General features: G+C 47.2%; 1 protein-coding gene across 2 annotated transcripts; it reads left to right on the forward strand.

Moving 5' to 3' along the window:
* Positions 1 to 494: 494 nt before the first annotated feature.
* LOC117853111 (DNA replication complex GINS protein SLD5) lies at positions 495 to 4,088 on the forward strand. 2 transcript variants are annotated; one of them, XM_034735479.2, is made up of 7 exons: positions 495 to 652; positions 1,541 to 1,757; positions 1,855 to 1,977; positions 2,073 to 2,155; positions 2,263 to 2,372; positions 3,546 to 3,621; positions 3,697 to 4,088. In XM_034735479.2, the coding sequence occupies exons 2-7, from the start codon at positions 1,551 to 1,553 to the stop codon at positions 3,794 to 3,796; spliced, it is 699 nt and encodes a 232-aa protein (XP_034591370.1). In that variant the 5' UTR covers positions 495 to 652; positions 1,541 to 1,550; the 3' UTR covers positions 3,797 to 4,088. The 2 variants fall into 2 exon arrangements, with proteins under 2 accessions (XP_034591370.1, XP_034591371.1); XM_034735480.2 differs by lacking the exon at positions 495 to 652 and adding an exon at positions 706 to 909.
* The last annotated feature ends 16,325 nt before the right edge of the window (positions 4,089 to 20,413 follow it).

Consider the following 20,413-nt stretch of genomic DNA (forward strand, 5'->3'; position numbering starts at 1 on the left):
ATAGGGGATAGGGTATACATGGTCGTGCAGCGGCGCCCCAAGAGGTCAAGAGGCCACCGGAGGGGGAGAAGAAGAGAGAAGGTCGGGGGATGGAGAGGAAAGTCGCACATCGGAGTCGTAGAGGAGAGGGAGAGAGCTAGAGTCCAGAGAGGAGAGCGAGCGAAGAGAGAGAGTGGCTGCACAAATGAGCTAGGGTTAGGGATGGGGGATGGGCGCTGCGGCCGCGGCTTATATCCGCTCCCCCTCCAACGGTCAGATTTAACGGTCGGATGGAGCACGGGAGGGGGATCCAACGTCTCTCAATGTCTGAGTCGTGCCTTATGCGGGCCGGCCCATTAAGCGTGCCGTGCCTGTGATAGCACTGCGGGCCGAAATGGCGGTCCAGACACGGCACTAAGGCCCGAGCACCACGGGCCGGCCCTACCACGAGCACAGCATCCAATCCGACGGCGGGCAACCCCGCCGGCCGGCGCGGGGGAGCTATAAATGGGCCGGCGCGCGGCCCAGCTCGGCGTGCGCTGCGGCCGGGTCGGATCTGAGACGAGCACCCCCAACTTATTACCATTTCATCCTCATCCACCCCGCCTCCTCCCGTCTCCCCCTCCGCCGGATCTGATCGGATCCGCCCGACCACCCCGCGCCGCCGCCGCAGGTGAGCATCCCCTCCGTCCCCGCCGCTCTCGCCGTCGGTCCGCCGTTCTGCTCTGAGTTCGGTGGGGTTTGCCCGCCGTAGGGTTTTCCTTTTGTTTTGTACTAGTATCTTGTTTTCTCGGGGAGCCAGGGTGGTTCTTGATCCGCCGCGCTGGCAATGGTTTGCCTGGTTGCTTCGTGCCTCGGATGGTAGTCTTGCGCGCGCGCGTCTTGCGCATTTCTAGCCATCAGCGTACAAGATTGGTGCTCCCATAACAGGTTTGCGTTTTTTTTTGTTATATGTACCGCGAAATGTTTCCTTTTTCTTTTGCTATAATCCGATAGTTAGAGATGGGGGTTTCTTTCGTACCCGCCTGTTTGGAACGGGTAGTGAATGGTTCTTGTCACTCGTAGAATTCCTTGTGCCTTTCATCCACTAGCCACACATATGGACCATACTCTTGTGCCGGCGGATCAGAAATGCCAAACTTTTTATTGGAGGAATTTAGTTTACTTTGCATGACGAATCTCTCAGCCTGGAGTGTGTGGTCTTGTTATGTGCCAACAAAACAGAAGGTTTTCATGGCCATAAGATACAAAGATGCCCTTTTTGTTGCTTGTTTATTAGACTAATGTTTCCTTTTTATATTTCCTTTTACTGCATGAGACAATAGGACAAATTTCGGTAAAGTATTCTGGCCTACTGTGTTTGCTAAGAATCCAGATTGTCCTGTCAGTGTGATGTATAAACATTTCAACAAATAGATTAGTTATTGGTCTTATGTATATAAGCATATCAATCTCTGCTTTGTTGATCACGAATTTGTTTGGTTGCAGTAATTTTTACTTTGCCTGAGCGATTTTTTCTACCATATTGTCTGTAACTAAACATTTGTATTGCCTGCTGCAGATCAGAAAAGATGGCCGCAGTTGACACCTTCCTCTTCACCTCGGAGTCCGTGAACGAGGGACACCCTGACAAATCCGCGGTGGCGTCCGCGGCCGAGGCGGCGACCACGGACGTGGAGCTGCTCAAGCGAGCCTGGCGCAACGAGAAGGCGGCGCCAGAGATCCTCCGCTTCGACTCCCCACTCGTCTCCCGCGTCCGCGAGCAGATCCAGCTCCTCGTACGCCCTTTGCTTCTTCTTCTTCTCGCCGTCCCTCCTCCTCTCCCTCTATTACTTGTCTGGGTCTGATGCGGATTCGCTACTGCGATGCCACCAGGAGGAGACGCTGGACGATTTCGCCGACAGCGGTGTCGACGATCTGGTGGTCTCGCTCTACCAGATGGACCTCGACCGCACGCTCTTCCTCCTGCGCTCCTACCTCCGCCTCCGTCTGCAGAAGGTCAGTCGCATCAAATCCCAATCTGTTCGCTAAAACTGACCAATTGTAATTGTAATTACCGAATTGTTGCCAGTTTGATTACTTGCTGGCTATAGATCGAGAAGTACACGATGCATATCTCCAGGTCTGACGACCTCCTCAGCCGGCTGTCGCTGCAGGAGTGCCGGTTCGCTAAGAGGTATCTTCTGACTGTGCGACTGGCATTTGCCCCAATTATTTTGCATTGGCTTGTGAAACTAGATGATTCTGATGGGAACCAATTTCTTGTGTTTGATCTGTCACTAGTTGCTCTGAGATCATGGAGAAGCATCTCGAACAGTCGGTGCTGTCGAAGCTGCCGTATGGCTATGACTCGGTTACCAGACAGTCCTTATCGAGCACTGAGGATGACATGGGTATGTACCCTTCACTTGATCTGCCAAATTTTGGAGTTCCTTGTCCTGTTGCCGTACTGCTTCTGTCGTTTGCAGCTTCAGTCATTACATATTTTGCATAGGCTGCTGGATGTGAATAGTTGGTAATATAAGTTTCACCATTTTTTTTGAGTTGGGCGGCCTGATAGTTGGTACAAAGTATCTTTGGGAAATCTGGTCATTAGTTGTACTCAAAAGTAGCGTTCCTACATAACAAAATTTAGCTTTCAAGTTAATAGCAGCTCGGGTATAAGAATGCCTCTTGCCCTCATGTGATGGTTCTGATTACCTACCGCATCTTGGGACTTCCATCCCCAAATTATCAATATGTTCCCACCAGGTTGCCATGAAGCATGACAATTTTATTTGATTCTGAATTTTAGACTGCCTTGTCCTTATCAGGTTGAAATTTGCTGTTCTGACAGTATTCTTATTATCCTAATGACCTCATCCATTGATGCGTAACTAATGCTTGAATCTGTAAACTAATGCATAGGGACACGTTTCTATTTGATTAATCACATTTGGATGCATCATAATCTTAATTTCAGTAGCCTAATGGAAAGAAACGAACTGAGAGTTCGTGATGCGGTCACAAAATGATAATCTGCAATTGTATAAAGTTACACTCCAGAGAGTGATCAAGGAGAGACCCGACCAGGCACAAATGTCAGTGTATCTTTCTAGCATAATAACTAGGTTCTCATGTCTCCCCAATGCCCAAGGATCCATGTTCAGAATCTTTAAATCTGTAAAGCTGTCGGCCTGTTGCATGATGAAAATTACCAATCCTCTAATGAACTGTTGTGCATTTGGTTAAGAAACACTTTTGAAGAAAGCATTCAATTAATAATTAACTTTCTTCACGAAAGAGTTAACTAACATGTCTGCAGTCACAAACATCTAACACAGCTTTTGGAGATGATCACTATAGGGCGTAGGCATAGCTAGAACAGAAACCTAGCTTCACGTTTTCTAGAACAAGCCTTTTTTTGCTTCACTTTGAGGCAAAGTTCAAGAGTAAATAAACAATTCTTCCGTATTTCTGAAAAAGTGAATGCTTTTGAATTTTTATTTCTTAAGTTGTGGAATTTAGGAATATCCATGTAATAGACCAACTTCTAATTTGATTTCGATTTGAAATGCCTTGTTTAGTGCCAGAGCCTCAGCTTGACACCTTTGTCTTCTGCAAGACTAAGAGCGACGTTGGAGCCTTCCAGCTAGATGACATGTAAGTGCCCAGGCACACTTCAATTCTTGATTTGCACTGTTGCATGCTTTGCTTACCTGTGATGCTTCGATGCAGTGGAGAGGAGGTTGTGGACTTGGTTGCCAACGACTTGTATGTTCTTCGGTACAAGTCCATCAAGGGCCTGGTCGAGGGTGGCCAAATCGATCTTATCTGATGTCAATCACAAATCAGTACCTGTAAAAGAGCTTTTGGTCCAAGATTCTTCTGAATTCTTGGAACGGATGGAATCAAGGGGGGGAATGATATTTGCTCTGTATCGCCACAAAGATAACCTGAATTGGTAAATACCGTCTAAGTGCAGCATGTGGCTTAGGCTCCATATGTAAGACTCACATTGGATTGTATTTTGTAAGTTGTACATGAATGTGATGGTACCAAACTTAGTTTATCTATTTTCGTGGGTTTTCTCTCCATTGTTAATGAAATCAGGATCATGGTCATCGTCATCAGTTCAGTTTTGGTTTCTGATCATGTTGCGTTGGCCCAAGATTAATCTATCCGAAAAGGTCACCCTTCCTCATACTTGTTTTGGTGATACAACTAGTGGCTCATTCAAGTTATCGAAATTTTTTTTTTTTGGCTTGAATAGAAGGTTCATAGTGTTCGTCAGTTCAGATTCTGATCATAATGTTTTTTATCAAAGAAACTACGGCAACCCATGAACTTAGGGACTGCAATGGACTAATGAACTTAGGGATTGCAATGGATTAATTTTTAGTTCGGGTCATATGGGATGTTTGGATACCAATTAGAAGGATCATCCAAGTAACGGTATCTTTGGTGCATGCAATGAACCGAAGAAACCAAGTGACAGTATCTATGGTGCATGCAATGAGGCAAAGAAATCAAGGAAAACGGCACCATCGGATGTTCCAATGGCTCCTAGAAGCGTTGGAGGAAGCGTCAGAGGTTTTGGTACGCTGCAGAAAAAAAATTATACAATCAGCTTTTGCTTAAATACCATGTTTGAAGGTCACTAGAACTTGTCATTTGAGACAAGCAGAATATTTTTTTGTGTTATTAATTATCCTTGTTTGAAGGTCATCTTTTCTTGACAAGAAGGTAATGGTATTTAAACGGTTAATATTGTTCGAGAGCTTATGAACATGACTTAGTAAATGCGGTTGTACAGTCGGTTCTTCTTATATAGTAGAAAATGCTTAGGAAGGGAGATTGAAATACTAAGTTGTTTGATCAGAGGGCTTCTTGGAGATCAAGGAAAAACAAGATTAGAAAACTCAGATGGGAGGATGCATTTCATGTTGAGACGAAAACAGGTATCGAAAACATAGCTCAGCAATATTTTAAGAACATTTTCAATATAGATCATGATGTACGCCCGAAGGCGGTAGTGCATTTGTTTGAAAGGTGCATTACTGATAATTTGAATGACAAGCTATGTAGACCTTTCTACTGTTGATGAGATTGGGGACACACTCTTCCAAATTAGCATCCTGAAAGGCTCTGGATAAGATGTTTTTCGATCTGTTTCTTTCAAAGAAATTTGGAGTACATGTAGGATGACATGATTGGGGCAGTCAAATTGTTCTTTGTAGAAGGTTGTACTCCGGAAGGAGTGCAAGGATCAAGATGCCAAAAAGAAAGGATTGAATTAGGCATCTATAATTTTTTATCGTAGAGATGTAATCCTACCGCTTAACCAAATTCACCCATGTGCCTAGCAAGAAAGTGTATCTAGACTAACACAGAGAAGTTTTGTAACCTTATTCCAACCTTACACTAGCACAATTTTTGTAGAAATGTTATTTTGCGTAAAGTAAAGAGAAGGAAAGGAACCTGATTTTTTTTCTCTGGGTATCAAAGAGTCACCACCCCTTCCTTTGTTCTCTTTACAGCACCCGCACAAGGCTATCACTCCACCTTGACCCATGTGAAGGTCGAGTAATTTTTAGTAGTAATCCATTCTCCAACTCTGAGCTAATGGGTTCCATATCAAGCACAAGCTTTTAGGGGCTTCCATAGGTTTTCTCCTTGAGAGCAACTCAAAAACTCCCTTAAAATTGTCCCAAACCTTATTTAGAGAAAAACAAAAAAAATTACCTCCAACAGTTCCCCATCCTTCCCGTAAAAATACACGGACGTCAAAAACACCTCCGTTGCCCCGCATATATGCGGGAGTCCGGTCCTTCCCCAATCTCCCCCGATTCCAGCGCACTGAACAAAAATCCTTATGGTTCACGCGGAAGAGCAGAGCCAGCTTGGAGATGAAGGCCACCTCGTGGTTGCTGGCGCTCCGCGCTGCCGCCACCATGGCGGAGGAGGATGACATGGCGCCGGGGTTGTGCCGCTCCACGCGCTTGATGGCGACCTCGATGGTGTGTGTCATGGATCGGCTGGGGAAACGACACCCATTGTCGTGGTCGGAACTCATCCTGCGCCTGCTGCCGTCATGCCACATCGACAGCCTCCACTTTAGGAGCGTCTGCCACCAATGGCACCTCGCCGAGCGGCGGCAGCAGCCCCACCTACCTCCGGCGCGGCCCCTTGCCTGCCTGAATGACCGCACCTTCATAAGCCTTGCCGACGGTGAGCTTTTTCGCTTCCGTTCGGATCACGTGGATGTACTTTGCCGCCGGTTTCCCACTTGCCGTGGCTCCTAGCGGCTGCAGTACGGCGAGCTTTCCAAGTGCTTCCTAATCAATCCTGTCTCCGGTTGGCTTGATGATGGCACAAAAATCAGTAGATTCCCCATGCGCTTGATGGCGACCTCACGGCCGTCAGCGAGGGATGCGCTTGATGGCGACCTCGACGAGCTGGGGGTAGGCGCCAGCGCCCTCATGGGCGGAGGAGAGTAGCTGGGTAGCAAACGGCAGCAACGCCTGCGCTGCCACATAGGGGCTCGGAGCCCGACCAGACGCCGCAAAGGCACGACGCTGCAGATCGCGAGGGGGAGGTGCGTGCGTGAGGGGTAGGTGACCAGCTAGGCCCAATTACGATGATGTGGCATGTTTTGAAATATTGGGAGCTAGTTATTAGCGATCTGCTGTGGGTTGATATGTTTTTGTGGGAAAATATTTTTGGAAGAGCCCCTAATGCATAATTTTAGGGAAGAATTTTTTGGATACTCTTGAAGTTTCTCTAAAAGCGCAACAAGAATAACACCATCGAGCTATCCAAGTTGTAGGGACCGCGACCATGACACCTTAATAGGGGAGGGTAAATTAGGTTTCTAAAAACCAAGGCTCCAAGCACATATAAAAATATATTCCAATTCTATTCAGGTGTGCACTTGGTTTTTCTACATGTTGCTATCCCTAGTGCATAAAAGTTTTGCACCCTATGTTTCTATCCTACAAGCTCACACATAACAATACTAGGAAACATAAATATAGAAATAAAAGTGTAATATGTAATGTGCAAGGTAAATGAGATAGAAAATATAAACTCTCAGCACGATGAATTTTTACCAAGGTATCCGAAAGCTCACGCTTTTTGTAATCCTCATTCGAGCCCTTCATGACGGAATGCCCACACAAGGGCCAATCACCTGGTCAAAAAACTCCATGGATGGCCACGAGACTTCCCCACGTGACAATACTAAAAGGTTTTGTCACTAATGCCATAGTTTTTTTTTTTGCAACAGACGATTTTTGTAGGGTTTATTACGACAATAGTCCTTATTTGTTGTAATAGGGTGCCATGTTGCCATCATTTTTATAGCGTTGTGATTACAATTTTAGTGGTTGTAATAGGTACTCTATATCACAACGAATATATGTTGGTTATAATTGCGGCGACGTTATTGCCACACTATTTTATAGTGGTGGCAATAATTGTCCATATTACAACGATTATAACACGTTGTGATAAGTACTATCGTGCGGCAAAAGAGTCTTAAATATAACAACGAACATAGTGTTGTTGCAAAAGAAATCTTGGTTATTACAACGAAAATGATGTTGTTGCAAAAGAAATCTTGGTTACAACAACAAAAATAAATAATGTTGTAAATGAGTCTTAGATAGTGCAACACTAGTATGTATCGTTGCAACTAGTATTAGATATAGCAACAAAAATGGTATTGTTGCAAAAGAAATCTTGGTTATAACAACAAACACTCGAATCGTTGCTAGACAGAAGGTGTTATTGCAATAATATATAGTCGTTGCAATGTAGGGGAACGCGTGGTTGTAATAGATAAGTTTGTGGGTGCCGCCAGCTTGGTTATGTTGGTGGGCCTTTATTTTGACCCAAACATATGGCAGGCCTTTCTTTCACGAGCTGAGAGGTCTAATCCTGATCTATCTCCTAGAGTCGCCTCCCCTCCTTCTTCACACGACACCTCCTCTTCTTCGTGTGATGTTGCCTTCATTGCGCGATCGCCGCCTGCCGTCGCCTTCCCTAGCGCGCGAGTTGCCGAGTGCCAAGGAAGAGTTCCCTTGTTAGTCCTCCACGATCTCTAGACGCGGGATGACACGGGCATTGTCCGATTCCATCCTCTCAATGCAAGGTATAAAATCGATCCAGATCTATCGCAATTAATGTGCATGCTAATAAACTTGAGTTCTTCAATTAGTATATATATTCATTCAGTTTTTATAATACTTGTTGGTAGTAATAATACCGATGAAGGAACCTATATTTTATGCAGGTTATTCAGGAGTTGTATAGTAGTACAAACCTGTGCTTAAATTATTAGTTGGGTTTTTTGCAATATGGCACATGATCATGAGGATCGTAGTTGGATGGAATTGTCACATACAGATGCTGCGTGGCAAAACAGAGTTGCTAAATTCATTGAAGATACCTTTGATGGCACCTTTCCTGGACAGACTGCGCTCTGTCCATGTAGAGGATGTTGTCGCATGGCATATCAAAATAAAGAAGTTGTTGAGTTGCACTTGAATACCAGAGGGTTTGATCTGTATTACAAAAAACAGCATCATACTGGCAGATCTGCTAAACGTATTGTTGTGGACAATGATGACCGGGATGTTTGTGAAGGTGAAGAAGGTGATCATGATGATGGCGTCGCATCTAATAAACTGCTTTCATCGTTAATTAGTGGTGCCATACATGGTGAAATTAGAGGTGGTAATATTGAGGAGCCAAATGAGTCAGCAAGGAAATTGTTCAAGTTAATGGAAGAAGCTAGAAAAGAACTATACCCAGGTTGCAAGGAGGCTACCCAAATATCTTTTATTATGAGGCTATATTAGATTAAGTGCATGTTCGGTATTAGCAACAATGCTCTAGAGCAAGTACTGTTATTATTCTGCTATGTGCTCCCCAAGGACCATTGTGTCCCAGATACCCTGGACAAAGTTCAAAAGGTAGTTCGAGACCTTGGCTTGGACTACCAAAAGATTCATGCTTGTGTTAATGACTGTGTGTTATTCTGTGGAGAAGAGTACGAGAAGCTGAACACATGTCCAAAATGTGGGGAGAGTAAGTGGAAAGATACATATTTAGAGTGTGGTGGTGATGGCACTGGTGGAGTAAAGAAGAAGCTCTTACCTCGTAAGATACTGAGGTATTTTCCACTTATTCCTCGACTGTAGAGATTATATATGAACGAGATCACATCGGCGCATATGCGTTGGCACAAGGAAGAATTGGTTGAAGATGGGAAAGTGCGGCACCCAGCTAACTCAAAGGCATGGAGGCACGTAGATGCCAAGTATACTGCATTTGCAAGTGATCCACGTAATCTTAGGGTGGGACTTGCATCGGATTGCTTCAATCCATTTGGGATGTTGAATGTGACTTACACTATATGGCCAATGATCCTAATTCCTTATAACCTGCCTCCTTGGTTGTGCTTCAAACAATCGTATTGGATGATGTCGATGCTAATTCGTGGGCCTAAATCTCCAGGAATTAACATTGATGTATATTTGCAGCTTCTGATCGATGAGCTTAAAGAGCTATGGGACAATGGAGTTGATACTTGGGATGCGGAAAAAAAGAAAATTTTACTCTGCGTGCAATGCTACTTTGGACAATTAATGATTTTCCTGCATATGCGATGTTGTCTGGTTGGAGCACAAAAAGCAGGTTTGCTTGTCCTTGTTGCCACAAGGATACTGATTACTTATGGTTAAAATATGGTTCAAAGCATTGCTACATGGGCCATCGTCATTTCTTGCCTATGAACCACAGATGGTGGAGGAACAAGGTCAGCTTCAATAACAAGGTAGAAATGAGGGAGACTCTAGTGCCCCTCAGTGGTGCACAAGTAGTGGAGCAGTACAAGAGTTTTGAGCAAGTCACTTTTTGAGCGACTACTTCGAGGAAGAGGAAGCAGCGCGATGAAGATAATTGATGGCACAACTGGAGGAAGAAGAGTATTTTCTTTGACCTTCCTTACTGGGATTATCTGCTCATACGCCATAATCTCGATGTGATGCATATTGAGAAGAATATATGTGAGAGCTTGCTAGGGACTATGCTTGATTTGGCTGGTAAAAGTAAGGACGGTGAGAAGGCTATACTCGATATGCAAGAATTGGGTATAAGGCAGGATCAACATATATTGTTCGATGATAAAGGAAAATACACTTTGCCACCAACGTTGTACAAGTTAGGTGATGATCAGAAGGAAATTCTGTGCAATTTTCTTCAAGGTGTTAAGATGCCTGATGCTTGTGCCTCAAATATCAAGAGATGTGTTAATGTCAATGGTTTTAAGGTTGCTAGACTTAAAAGTCATGACTACCATGTTATATTACAAAAACTTTTACCCTTGGTGGTGCGCCAAATATTGCCTTAAGAAGTAGTGATCCCATTGATCGAGCTCAACAGGTTTTTTAGTTCGGTATGTTCAAAGGAGCTTGAGGAAACTGAGATGAAAGAACTTACTAAATCAATTGGAGAGACCCTGTCAGTGTTTTAGACTAGCAACCCGCCTAGGGGGTACCCTAGGTGGTCTTTTGTGCGGTAAGGATCGTTGAGAATCAAGGAATCAATGGTGACGCAAGGAACACGATTTAGACAGGTTCGGGCTGCTAGATCGTGTAATACCCTACATCCTGTGTGTTGGTTTGTATTGATTTTGGATGAACTGGAGTTGTTGTTGAGGGGGGTCCCTGCCCGTCCCTATATACACGGGAGGGCAGGGTTACAAGTCTGAGTCCTAGTCGAGTACTATTACAGAGTTCTACTCGGTAAGACCCGAGTAATTTTCCATACACGTACTTGACTAGTTCCGAGTGGGATATGCCTATCCTTTGTCCTGATCGTGTCCAAGGTCTACTCGTGGGCCTGGGGTGCATACCCGACAAGCCCTTGAGTACTTTGTAGTCGTGCGCCACAGTCTCTGGCACTGCGGGCACTATCCGAGTAGTTCGTCGTAGAGGTTGCGGACCGAAGTGCTCGAGTACTGTCGCGTGGCTGGAAGGTACTCTTCTTGTTCCTTCGAGTTGTTTCTGTTCCGAGAATTTTTATATGGTAGTGCGATGTCAATCGCACTCCATATGGAGTAGCCCCTGAGCCTTAGGTTTAGTCGAGGAGTCAGGCTTAGGGTCAATCCAGCTTTTTGTCTGTTTTACCCTTGAAATCTTGAAAAAGAAAAAACTGACCATTGGGTACAGTACCCGCAGCCCCTGAGCACTTAGGCGATCTCTGTCGTTGAAGTGGTCAGCAATCCATTGAAAAGAGTAGCCGTTGGGTGTTTAAGGCAATTAATCCTCTTAAAATCCATTCGTTGCGTAACTGACGCTTGGAATCCGGAGGTGGCGGAGATAAAACTGGAGGGCCCCCGTTCGGTTAGGTTTACCCCCAATAGTATTCAGATCTGCTTTCCTTCCTCCCCTGCGCGTCTGCTCCACGTTTGCACCGCCGCAATTGCCCAGTGCCACCACCGCCATTATTCTCCCTTGAGAGAGATTCGAGAGTGAGTGCCTGTTGCTGAGGTTGTCATCGGCGAATGCACACCAAGAAGATGGGCAAGAAACCCGAGAAGATCCAGGGTAAGGCTCCGGCGGCAGGCAAGGCTCCGGCGGCGGGCAAGGTGAAGTCCAAGAAAGGGAAGGAACTGGTGCTGCCGGCGCCGAAGGTGGGGCCAACAAATCAGACTGCGTTGCCGCCGCCTGGACTGACGTGGCAGCATTCGGTGATGAAGGAGGAGGCCGTGCAAGCACTAGTCGATGCCAAGCTTCTTCAGCCGAACGAGATACTTGAGTGGCGCCCCGCATTTCCAAATGCGTGGCAATTTGAGGAACATCCGGCCGAGACAGTGATGCTCGCACACTTTGTGGAGAGGGGGTTGGCAGTGCCCACCTCCGACTTCTTCAGAGGTATTCTCGAGTACTATAAGCTTCAACTTGTGCATTTGAACCCCAATGGTGTACTGCATATGTCGATTTTTGTACACCTCCGCGAAGTGTATTTGGGAGTTCCTCCAAGTCTCAAGTTGTTTAGGAAACTGTTCCGCTGTAAGCCTCAGCTGAGTGCTCAAAGGACAGAAGTCTTTAGAGGCGTCGGGTTCCAACTCAGGAACTCGGGCGCATATATTGAGTATATCTTGACTGACTCCCATGGGGAGTGGAAGAAAAGGTGGTTCTACATCGGGAACCATGATCCTCGCTTGCCTGTGGTGACTGGTCACGCGCCCAAGCATGCAGAAAACTAGGTGAGCGAACCCAAAGACACCCTCAATCTTGACCACTTGATGCAGCGAATTACCGAGTTGAAGGCACTCGGTCTAACTGGGATCAATGTGGCGGCCAGCTTTCTGAAGAGAAGAGTCCAGCCGCTTCAAAAACGTGCTCACTCGAGAACTGAGTACACAGGTCTTAAGGATCCATCGCGTATGTTCGATGAGGATATATCTGATGATGATGTAGAGGCGCTGTTGGCCAAGTTCTTCAGGAACTATCAGGGAGTACCAGTAATCCCTGCGGCTCTTCGTCAGTACGATGCCTGGTATGAGCCAGAAGTGGTATGTCTTTGCACCTGACTTGTACTTTTTGACTTGTGTGATATTTGTTGTTAATATTGACTTTTTTTTTGTAGTCTCGAGTTCTTGCCGGCTACTTGGCGCAGTCGGAAGAAGAGTCAGAAACTGTTGCTGAGGAGTCAGAGGACGAACCCTCTCCTCCTATGAAGAAACGCAGAGTAGTCCGCAAGATGTTTGCGGCTAAGTCTTCTTCAACCCCTGAGAAGTCTCGAGGTACCAAGGTATGTAGTCGTGAACTCATCTGTAGCTGATGAATTTGAACTTTCTATTGTTGTGACTAATTTGTCTTGTTCATAAAGGCTGTTGACACGGCGCTTGGTGATGATGAGGCTGCTTCTGAAGAAGTAGTCGTGACCGACCCGGACGTTGGTAATGTGTCTGTTGATATGGTGCCAGAGAGGGTGCCATCAACAGAAGTTGGAGTAGCCCCCGAGCTATCCGCACCGGCTCCGTCGGCCGCCACGCTTCCCGTTACTGACTAGGCGGTCCTGGGGTTGCCCGCTGGAGCAGCGGGTGTTGCAAAGGAGGTGTCACCAGTAGTCGCTACTGGCGCCTTGTTGTCCAGCATGATCGCCAGTGGTAAGCGTTCTGTCCCGACTAGTTTCGTTTCTGAGTTGCATTGTAGTCTTGACTTCTGCTTTACAGGTCTTTGCGAGAAGACAGCGCCGGCGGCTGTTCCTGTGGCACTGACTACTCGGCCACCTATTGTCGAGAAGAAACGTGTGTGATTTCCGCCACGCTCAACTCGGTGAGCTTGCTTATCTGGTGTATATCTTTAAGTTGTCTTGAAGTCGTATAATGACGTTTCTTGATGCAGGGATGCGGAGGAAACTATACCTGTGGAGGCAGGGGTAGAGTCGGATCCCCCGACTACATTTTCTGCTCCCTTGGAGGATTTAATTGTTGAGGAGGTACCCGAAGTCGACGCCGGTCGCCTTGGAGCTACCATGTCCATGCTCCAAGACATCATCCGTTCGGTGGAAGTTCCCGCCGCCGCGTCGGGTTCGGGAAGTGCTGCCTTATCAACATCCACTGACGGATCTCTGGCTGTAGTGGGTGTCGAAAAAGCCAAAGAGGCAACTGCTCCAGGTATGTTTCTGTAGTCCTGTTATTGTAGTCGTGGCAAGCAGTTGACTGATGATAAATGTTGTAGGTGCCACTTTGGGTACAGCTCCTCATCTTGCGGAGAGTACTCAAAGACCAGTGCTCAGCCTGCCATCTGACTCAGAGTTCTAGAGGGCCGTCGATGTTTTCCGGAGCTTCCAGGTGAATTTCCTTTGAGTTGTCACATAGATCAAGTAATTGTGAGGCTTTTAACTGATCGTATTGCCTTGCATACTCGGACCCTTCAGGAACGAAGTCATCAATGGGAGCAGGAATGTGCGCGACTGACAGAAGCTCTGAGGGTTCACGAGGTTGGAGCGAAGTCTTTTGCTGTGGAACGTTCGGATCACGCAGTCCTGCAGCAAAAACTGGAGAGCCGCTACAAGTCTCTGAACAAAAAGTATCAAGGTGAGTACTTTGCATACTCCGAGTATGTCCGATTGTAGTCGGCTGTGGTTGAACTTGTTTGTCTTGTAGAGCTCAAGAGGCAAGAGGCGGCTGCAAGGAGCCAAGTCCTCGACTGGAGAAACGCGCACGATCGAGTGGCGGATGAAGCTGAACGTCTTCGGGCCGCGCTGATGGAAGCACAGGCTGCTTGCGAGCATCAGCGGGATAGGAAGATGCAGAATGGCGTGATGCTTGCCATGGCCATGGTGGCATGTAGGGATCATGCCCAGACCATAGGAAGACTCCGAGGCGAACTCTAGGAGCTGACTGTAGCAGCTGAAGACTTGGTGAACGCCATAGCCCCCGTGGAAGAAGGTGTAGGGCTGCAATCACTAGTCGAGCGATTGAAGGCTGCCCCGAGTAAAGTGGTGGGACTCTGCAAAGCTGTCCTTGCAGTTGTGAAGTCCTACTACTCGAGGGTAGACTTGGCGACGACTGGTGACGGCGTGGCTCGCAACTGCACAGAAGAAGCATATGCGCAGTACCTCGAGGAGGCGGAGCCTATCGCGTCGAAGATCTTGGAGTTTGTCTCTCCAGAAGAGCCTTGAGCGTTGAACAATATTTTGAAAAAGGAATGCTTGCCCATTGTTTTGTTGCTTGGAGTGGTTGTCTTGCGAAGAGTAGTTTTACTCTGTCTTGCCCGACCCAAAGTCCCGGGGTCGGCTAAGCCCGACCCCTTGAGGGAGGAGCTCCGCCTCGCCCGACCCTAAGTCCTAGGGTCGGGTGCGCCCGACCCCTGAGCAGAGGGTCGGAGTATTCCAAGCCCCCGAGACAATGATGTGCGCGTAGGCCGTGCTTGGCTTAGAGTAGTTCTGAGTGTCGAGTAGTCGCGATGCTGTCGGGTACTCTACTTTTGAGGGTGCACGGGTGTACTGTACTCATCCTTTGTGGATGCACGGGTGGACAGAGTCAGAAGTCGTCAGACTCATTGATCACGGGCGCACAGTAACTCTTGGGTAGGTGGTAGTTGCAGCTCTTCGGCTATAAATAGGTCCTTCTGGAGGTCGACCCGAATCAAGTTTCTGAGTAGCAATGGATTGCCTTCGGTTGCTGTTGTTTGAGTGTAGAGAGCCACCAAAGAGTGCACCGGTGCTAGAAGATTCCTCGTAGATTGAGGCCACCTTCCCTCCACAGACTCCTGTGCTCGTAGGGATAACCGCGATGCTAGAAGAATTCTCGTAGGAGGTTTCATCGCGCGCCTCATCTTGCATCTCGTGATCCAGTGGGGTACGCGCTGGAACTCGCGGGTGATGGGTGATGAGTGCCGTGGTCTTTATCCCTCTCTCTTAGAGGTGGAGGTGTGGCCGTAGAGTGGATTGGCTCCACAAGGCTAGCCAAAGAGCAGCCTTGGTTCCCTCTAGGCGTGTCGCGTGGGATTCATCGTTGCCACTGTCAAGGCAGTGGCGATGTAGGAGTTCCTAGCGTTGCCTTGGGTAGAGGACCTGGATATGGCTACATTTTGCACAGCTTCCTTGCATGTAGGCCCTTCCCATTGTGGTCGGCAGACCTGAGTGGCCTTGTGATATAGTAAAAGCCTGAGGCTTAAATACAGCCCGCTAGTAGGTAGTTGCTTGTAGTCTTTGTGTATTCCGAGTACTAATACTCGCATGTAATCTTGATGATGTATCTTCAGTTTTGAGTAAAGAATTACTTGACGGAAATTGTGTACCATGGCAGTGATCCTTGTTGAGTTGATAAATCTTGAGTTAAGACTGATGTATTTTGAAGTCGGTAGTCGAGCTGTTAGCTCGAGTAGTCATTATGAGTTGTTGCCTTGAAGCAATTACTCAAATGATTTTATGGGTAATAGCGACAAAGATGTTCTATATTCCAAGAGTTTGGTACTTGTTCACCGGAAAGCTCTTGGAGTCTGTAAGATCCAGGTCTCGTAACCTTTGATATGATGTAAGGACCTTCCCATGGTGAATTGAGTTTATGCAACCCCATCGTGTCCTGGATTCGCTTGAGGACCATATCTCCCAAGTTAAAAGATCGTTCCTTGACGTTGCGGTCGTGGTAACGCCTCAAACCGTCAAGGTACCTGGCAGATTGCACTAGCGCTGCGCATGTTGCTTCTTCTAGACTGTCTAGATCTGTTCGCCTAGTTTCTTCTGCCAGCTCTTCGTCGTATTGTTCAACTGAAGGTGATTGCCACAAGATGTCGGCGGGTAGTATGGCTTCCGACCCATACATGAGGAAATAGGGCGAGAGCCCAGTAGTCTTGCATGGTTGGGTACGTAGGCCCCACAAAGCATTGGGTAACTCTTTGAGCCATTTGCCGCCTTTGGTGTTGCCAACGTCATGTAGTCTCTTCTTCAGGGCATCGAGTATCATGCCATTAGCACGCTCGACTTGTCCATTGGCTCGCGGGTGAGCGACCAAGACATAGCGGACGTCGATGCCGCTATTCTCGCAGTATTCCCAAAAGTCGGTATTGTTGAAGTTTGACCATAGGTCTGTGATAATCCTGTTGGGAAAACCGTAGCGGTGTACGATTTTGTCCAAGAAGTTGAGGACCCGGTTTGCCTTGGGGCAAGTGACTGGTTTGACCTCGATCCACTTGGTGAATTTGTCGATTGCCACGAGTACTCAGTTGAATCCTCCTGGCGCAGTTGGTAATGGCCCTATCATGTCGAGCCCCCAGTAGGCAAACGACCATGTTGGAGGTATTGTGACTAGCTTGTAGGCAGGTACATGTTGTTGTTTGGTAAAGAATTGACAACCTTGCACTTCTGAACTAATTGTTTAGCATCGGCCAGAGTCATTGGCTAGTAGAAGCCTGCTCTGAAAGCCTTGCCAACTATTGTTCGCGAAGAGGCGTGGTTGCCACAGATTCCTTTGTGAATTTCCTTTAAGATTTCTTGGCCATCTTCCCGGGTAACGCACTTCATGAGTACCCCGGATGATGCACCTTTCCTGTAGAGCTTGTCTCCGACTAGAACGTAATTTTTTACTCGCCGGGAGATTTGTTCAGCCTTATTTTTGTCAGATGGTAACTGGTGATCTTTGATGTAGTCGATGAAGGGTGTCCTCCAGTCGACTTTTATCATCATGATTTCACGAGAGACGTCAGCAGTCGGGACCGCTGGTGGTGTGACTTGTTCAGGTATGGACGGCTTGCGCAGTTCGTGCACGAAAATTACTACTGGAACCTCTGCACGAGTTGAGCCCATTTTGGATAAGACGTCGGCGGCAATGTTGTTGTCGCGGACGATGTGATGAAATTCCAAGCCTGAGAACTTGTTTTCCAGCTTACGAACTTCTTTGCAGTAAGCATCCATGTTGTCCTTGTTTCAGTCCCACTTGTCATTGACCTGGTTTATAACGACTAGAGAGTCGCCGTACATCAGTAGTCTTTTGATGCTGAGGGAGATTGCAAGGCGAAGGCTGTGTAGTAGTGCTTCGTACTCGGCTTCATTGTTAGATGCTTCCCAGAAGATTTGCAGTACGTATTTGAGCTAGTCTGCCTTGGGGGAGATGAGTAATACGCCTGCACCGGCTCCTTCGAGTTTGAGGGACCCGTCGAAGTACATTACCCAGTGTTCTGGCCGTTCGACTGGTGTTGGTACTTGATTTTTAGTCCATTCAGCTATGAAGTCGACCAAAGCTTGGGATTTGATAGCTATCCTTGGCTTGAAGTCCAAGGTGAGAGCTCCGAGTTCAACTGCCCATTTGGAGATTCTACCCGTGGCATCTTTGTTGTTAAGAATTTCGCCGAGTGGTAAGTCAGAGATGACTGTGATGTTGTGCTCTTGGAAATAATGGCGCAGTTTCTGGGAGGTGAGCAAAATTGCGTATAAGAGCTTTTGTATCAGTGAATACCGAGTTTTGGAGTCCGAGAGTACTTCGCTGACGAAGTAGACAGGTTGTTGGACCTTGTAAGCGTTGCCCAGTTCAGACTGTTCGACTACTATTGCCGTGCTGATGACATGAGTAGTAGCTGATATGTATAGGAGCAAGTCGTCATTCGGAGAAGGAGCGGTGAGTACAGGAGGCTTTGACAGAAAGTCTTTGAGTTGTGTTAATGCCTTGTCTGCCTCTTCCGTCCATTTGAAGTTGTCCTGGCATTAGAGAAGCTTAAAGAAGGGTAGTCCCCGTTCTCCAAGTCTCGAGATGAACTGGTTGAGAGCGGCCATGCAGCCTGTGAGTTTCTGCACATCCTTAATGCTAGCTGGTGCTTGCATGTTTGTGATGGCAGATATTTTTTTAGGGTTGGCCTCAATGCCGCGATGGCTAATGATGAACCCGAGTAGCTTGCCAGAAGGTACTCCAAAGACGCACTTAGTGGGATTGAGTTTCCATCGGAAAGCACATAGACTAGAGAAAGTTTCCTCCAAATTCGCAATGAGTTCCTCCTGGTTTCTTGTTTTGACGACTACGTCGTCGACATAAGCTTCGACATTGCGGTGAAGCTGCTTCTAGAAGCACATCTGGATAGCTCGTTGATAGGTTGCCCCTGCATTTTTTAGTCCGAAGGACATTGTTTTGTAGCAGAAAGCTCCAAAAGGCGTGATGAAAGCTGTTTTGGCTTGATCTTCTTCTTTGAGGCTTATCTGATGATAGCCAGAGTAGCAGTCGAGAAAGCATAGTAAAGCGCATCCAGCGATGGAGTCGACCACTTGATCGATCCTGGGTAGCCCGAAAGGGTCTTTTGGGCAGTGTTTGTTGAGGTCGGTGTAGTCGACACACATTCTCTACTCGTTGTTTTTCTTACGAATGAGCACGGGGTTGGCGAGCCAGTCAGGGTGAAAGACTTCTTTGATGAACCCTGTCGCGAGTAGCTTGGCTAACTCTTTTTTGATTGCTTCTCGTCTGTCTTGAGTGAACCGGCGAAGTCGTTGCCGTTTTGGAGTAGCTTTGGGATCAACATTCAGAGAGTGCTCAATCAGCTCCTTGGGCACACCTGGCATGTTAGCTGGTTTCCAAGCGAAGATATCGTGGTTAGCCTGAAGTAAGCTGACGAGCGCGGATTCCTATTTAGGATCTAGCCCTGTTCCGATCAGGGCTGTCTTGGAAGGGTCGCCCGTCTAGAGGTCGACTGGTTTGAAGTCTTGCTCACTGGTGGGTTTAACCTTTGTAGACCCCGACTTGTTTTTTGGGATCTCTAGTTTGGTTGGATGGAGCTTCTTTGAAGCTGTGAAGACTTGTTGCGTGGGACTAGGTGCTTGAGAAGTCGCAGCAATTTCCACGGCTTCAGTGTCGCATTCGTAGGATTGCCATAGATCTCCTCGCAGTGTTAGTTCTCCCTTGGGGCCTGGCATTTTGAGTACCAAGTAAACATAATGTAGTATGGCCATGAACTTGGCAAGTGCTGGCCTTCCGAGTATGGCGTGGTAAGATGTCTCGAAGTCGGCAACTTCAAATCTGATGTACTCGGTACGGTAATGTTCTTTAGTTCCAAAGGTAACTGGAAGGACGACTTGTCCTAGTGGTATAGCTGCATTTCCGGGTACCATACCGTAGAAGGGTGAGTCTATTGGAGTAAGCATTTCAGTGACGTCGAGGCACATCTTCCTCAATGTCTTGGCGAAAATAACGTTGAGTCCACTTCCGCCGTCGATGAGTACTTTGGTTAACCTTGAGCCTGCCACAACCGGATCGAGTACTAGGGGGAAACGGCCTGGTTCTGAGAACTTGGTCCATTGGTCCTTTTTGCTGAAGGAAATAGGCACTTCGGACCATTTAGCGGCGTTGGATCAGTTGGTTCAATGGCCATGATCTCCCTGAGTACGAGTTTGTTGGCTCGCTTGGATGCGGTGCCTGGAATACCGCCGAAGATGACGTTGATAGTTTTTGAGGCGGTCTAGAAGTCGCCTTCTTCGTCTTCGTCGTTGTGGGCTTTGTTCTTGCCCTTATCTTTTTTCTTGGTGTACTCTTCAGGGGGTGGTGGTGCGGGTAAGTCTTGCATTACTCGGCGCATGTTGTAGCAATCTATTGCTGAGTGCTTGCTAGTCGGGTGCCATGGGCACTGCTTTTTGAGTAGTTCGGTGAAGGTTGGGCCTTCATCTATTTTGCGAGATCCCTTTTTCCCGGAGTTGGTCATGGCAGCAACAGTGTTATCAGGCTTCCTTTTGCGGTTGTGATTACTCGAATAGTTGTTTTGAGTATCATTGTGTTGAGTTCTTTCTTGGTCATTATTATTGTTGTTGTCGCATCCACGGTTACGATGGGAGCCGAACCGTTCTCGCTCTTTGTCTTCTTCATCTGCCCACTACTGCACCATGACTTTGAGGTCTTTGACATTAGCTGGCCGTCGGCGACCGAAGTCTTGGTAAGTCCGTCGATCCTAGAGTCCATTCT

The sequence above is a fragment of the Setaria viridis genome, chromosome 4, assembly GCF_005286985.2.
Source record: "Setaria viridis chromosome 4, Setaria_viridis_v4.0, whole genome shotgun sequence".
Taxonomy (NCBI): domain Eukaryota; kingdom Viridiplantae; phylum Streptophyta; class Magnoliopsida; order Poales; family Poaceae; genus Setaria; species Setaria viridis.

Coding starts and splice junctions, on each gene's coding strand:
- LOC117853111 (XM_034735479.2), top strand. CDS start 1,551: ATGGCCGCAGTTGACACCTTCCTCTTCACCTCGGAGTCCGTGAACGAG. Junction 1,758..1,854: donor GCGAGCAGATCCAGCTCCTC/GTACGCCCTTTG, acceptor CGATGCCACCAG/GAGGAGACGCTGGACGATTT. Junction 3,622..3,696: donor GCCTTCCAGCTAGATGACAT/GTAAGTGCCCAG, acceptor GCTTCGATGCAG/TGGAGAGGAGGTTGTGGACT.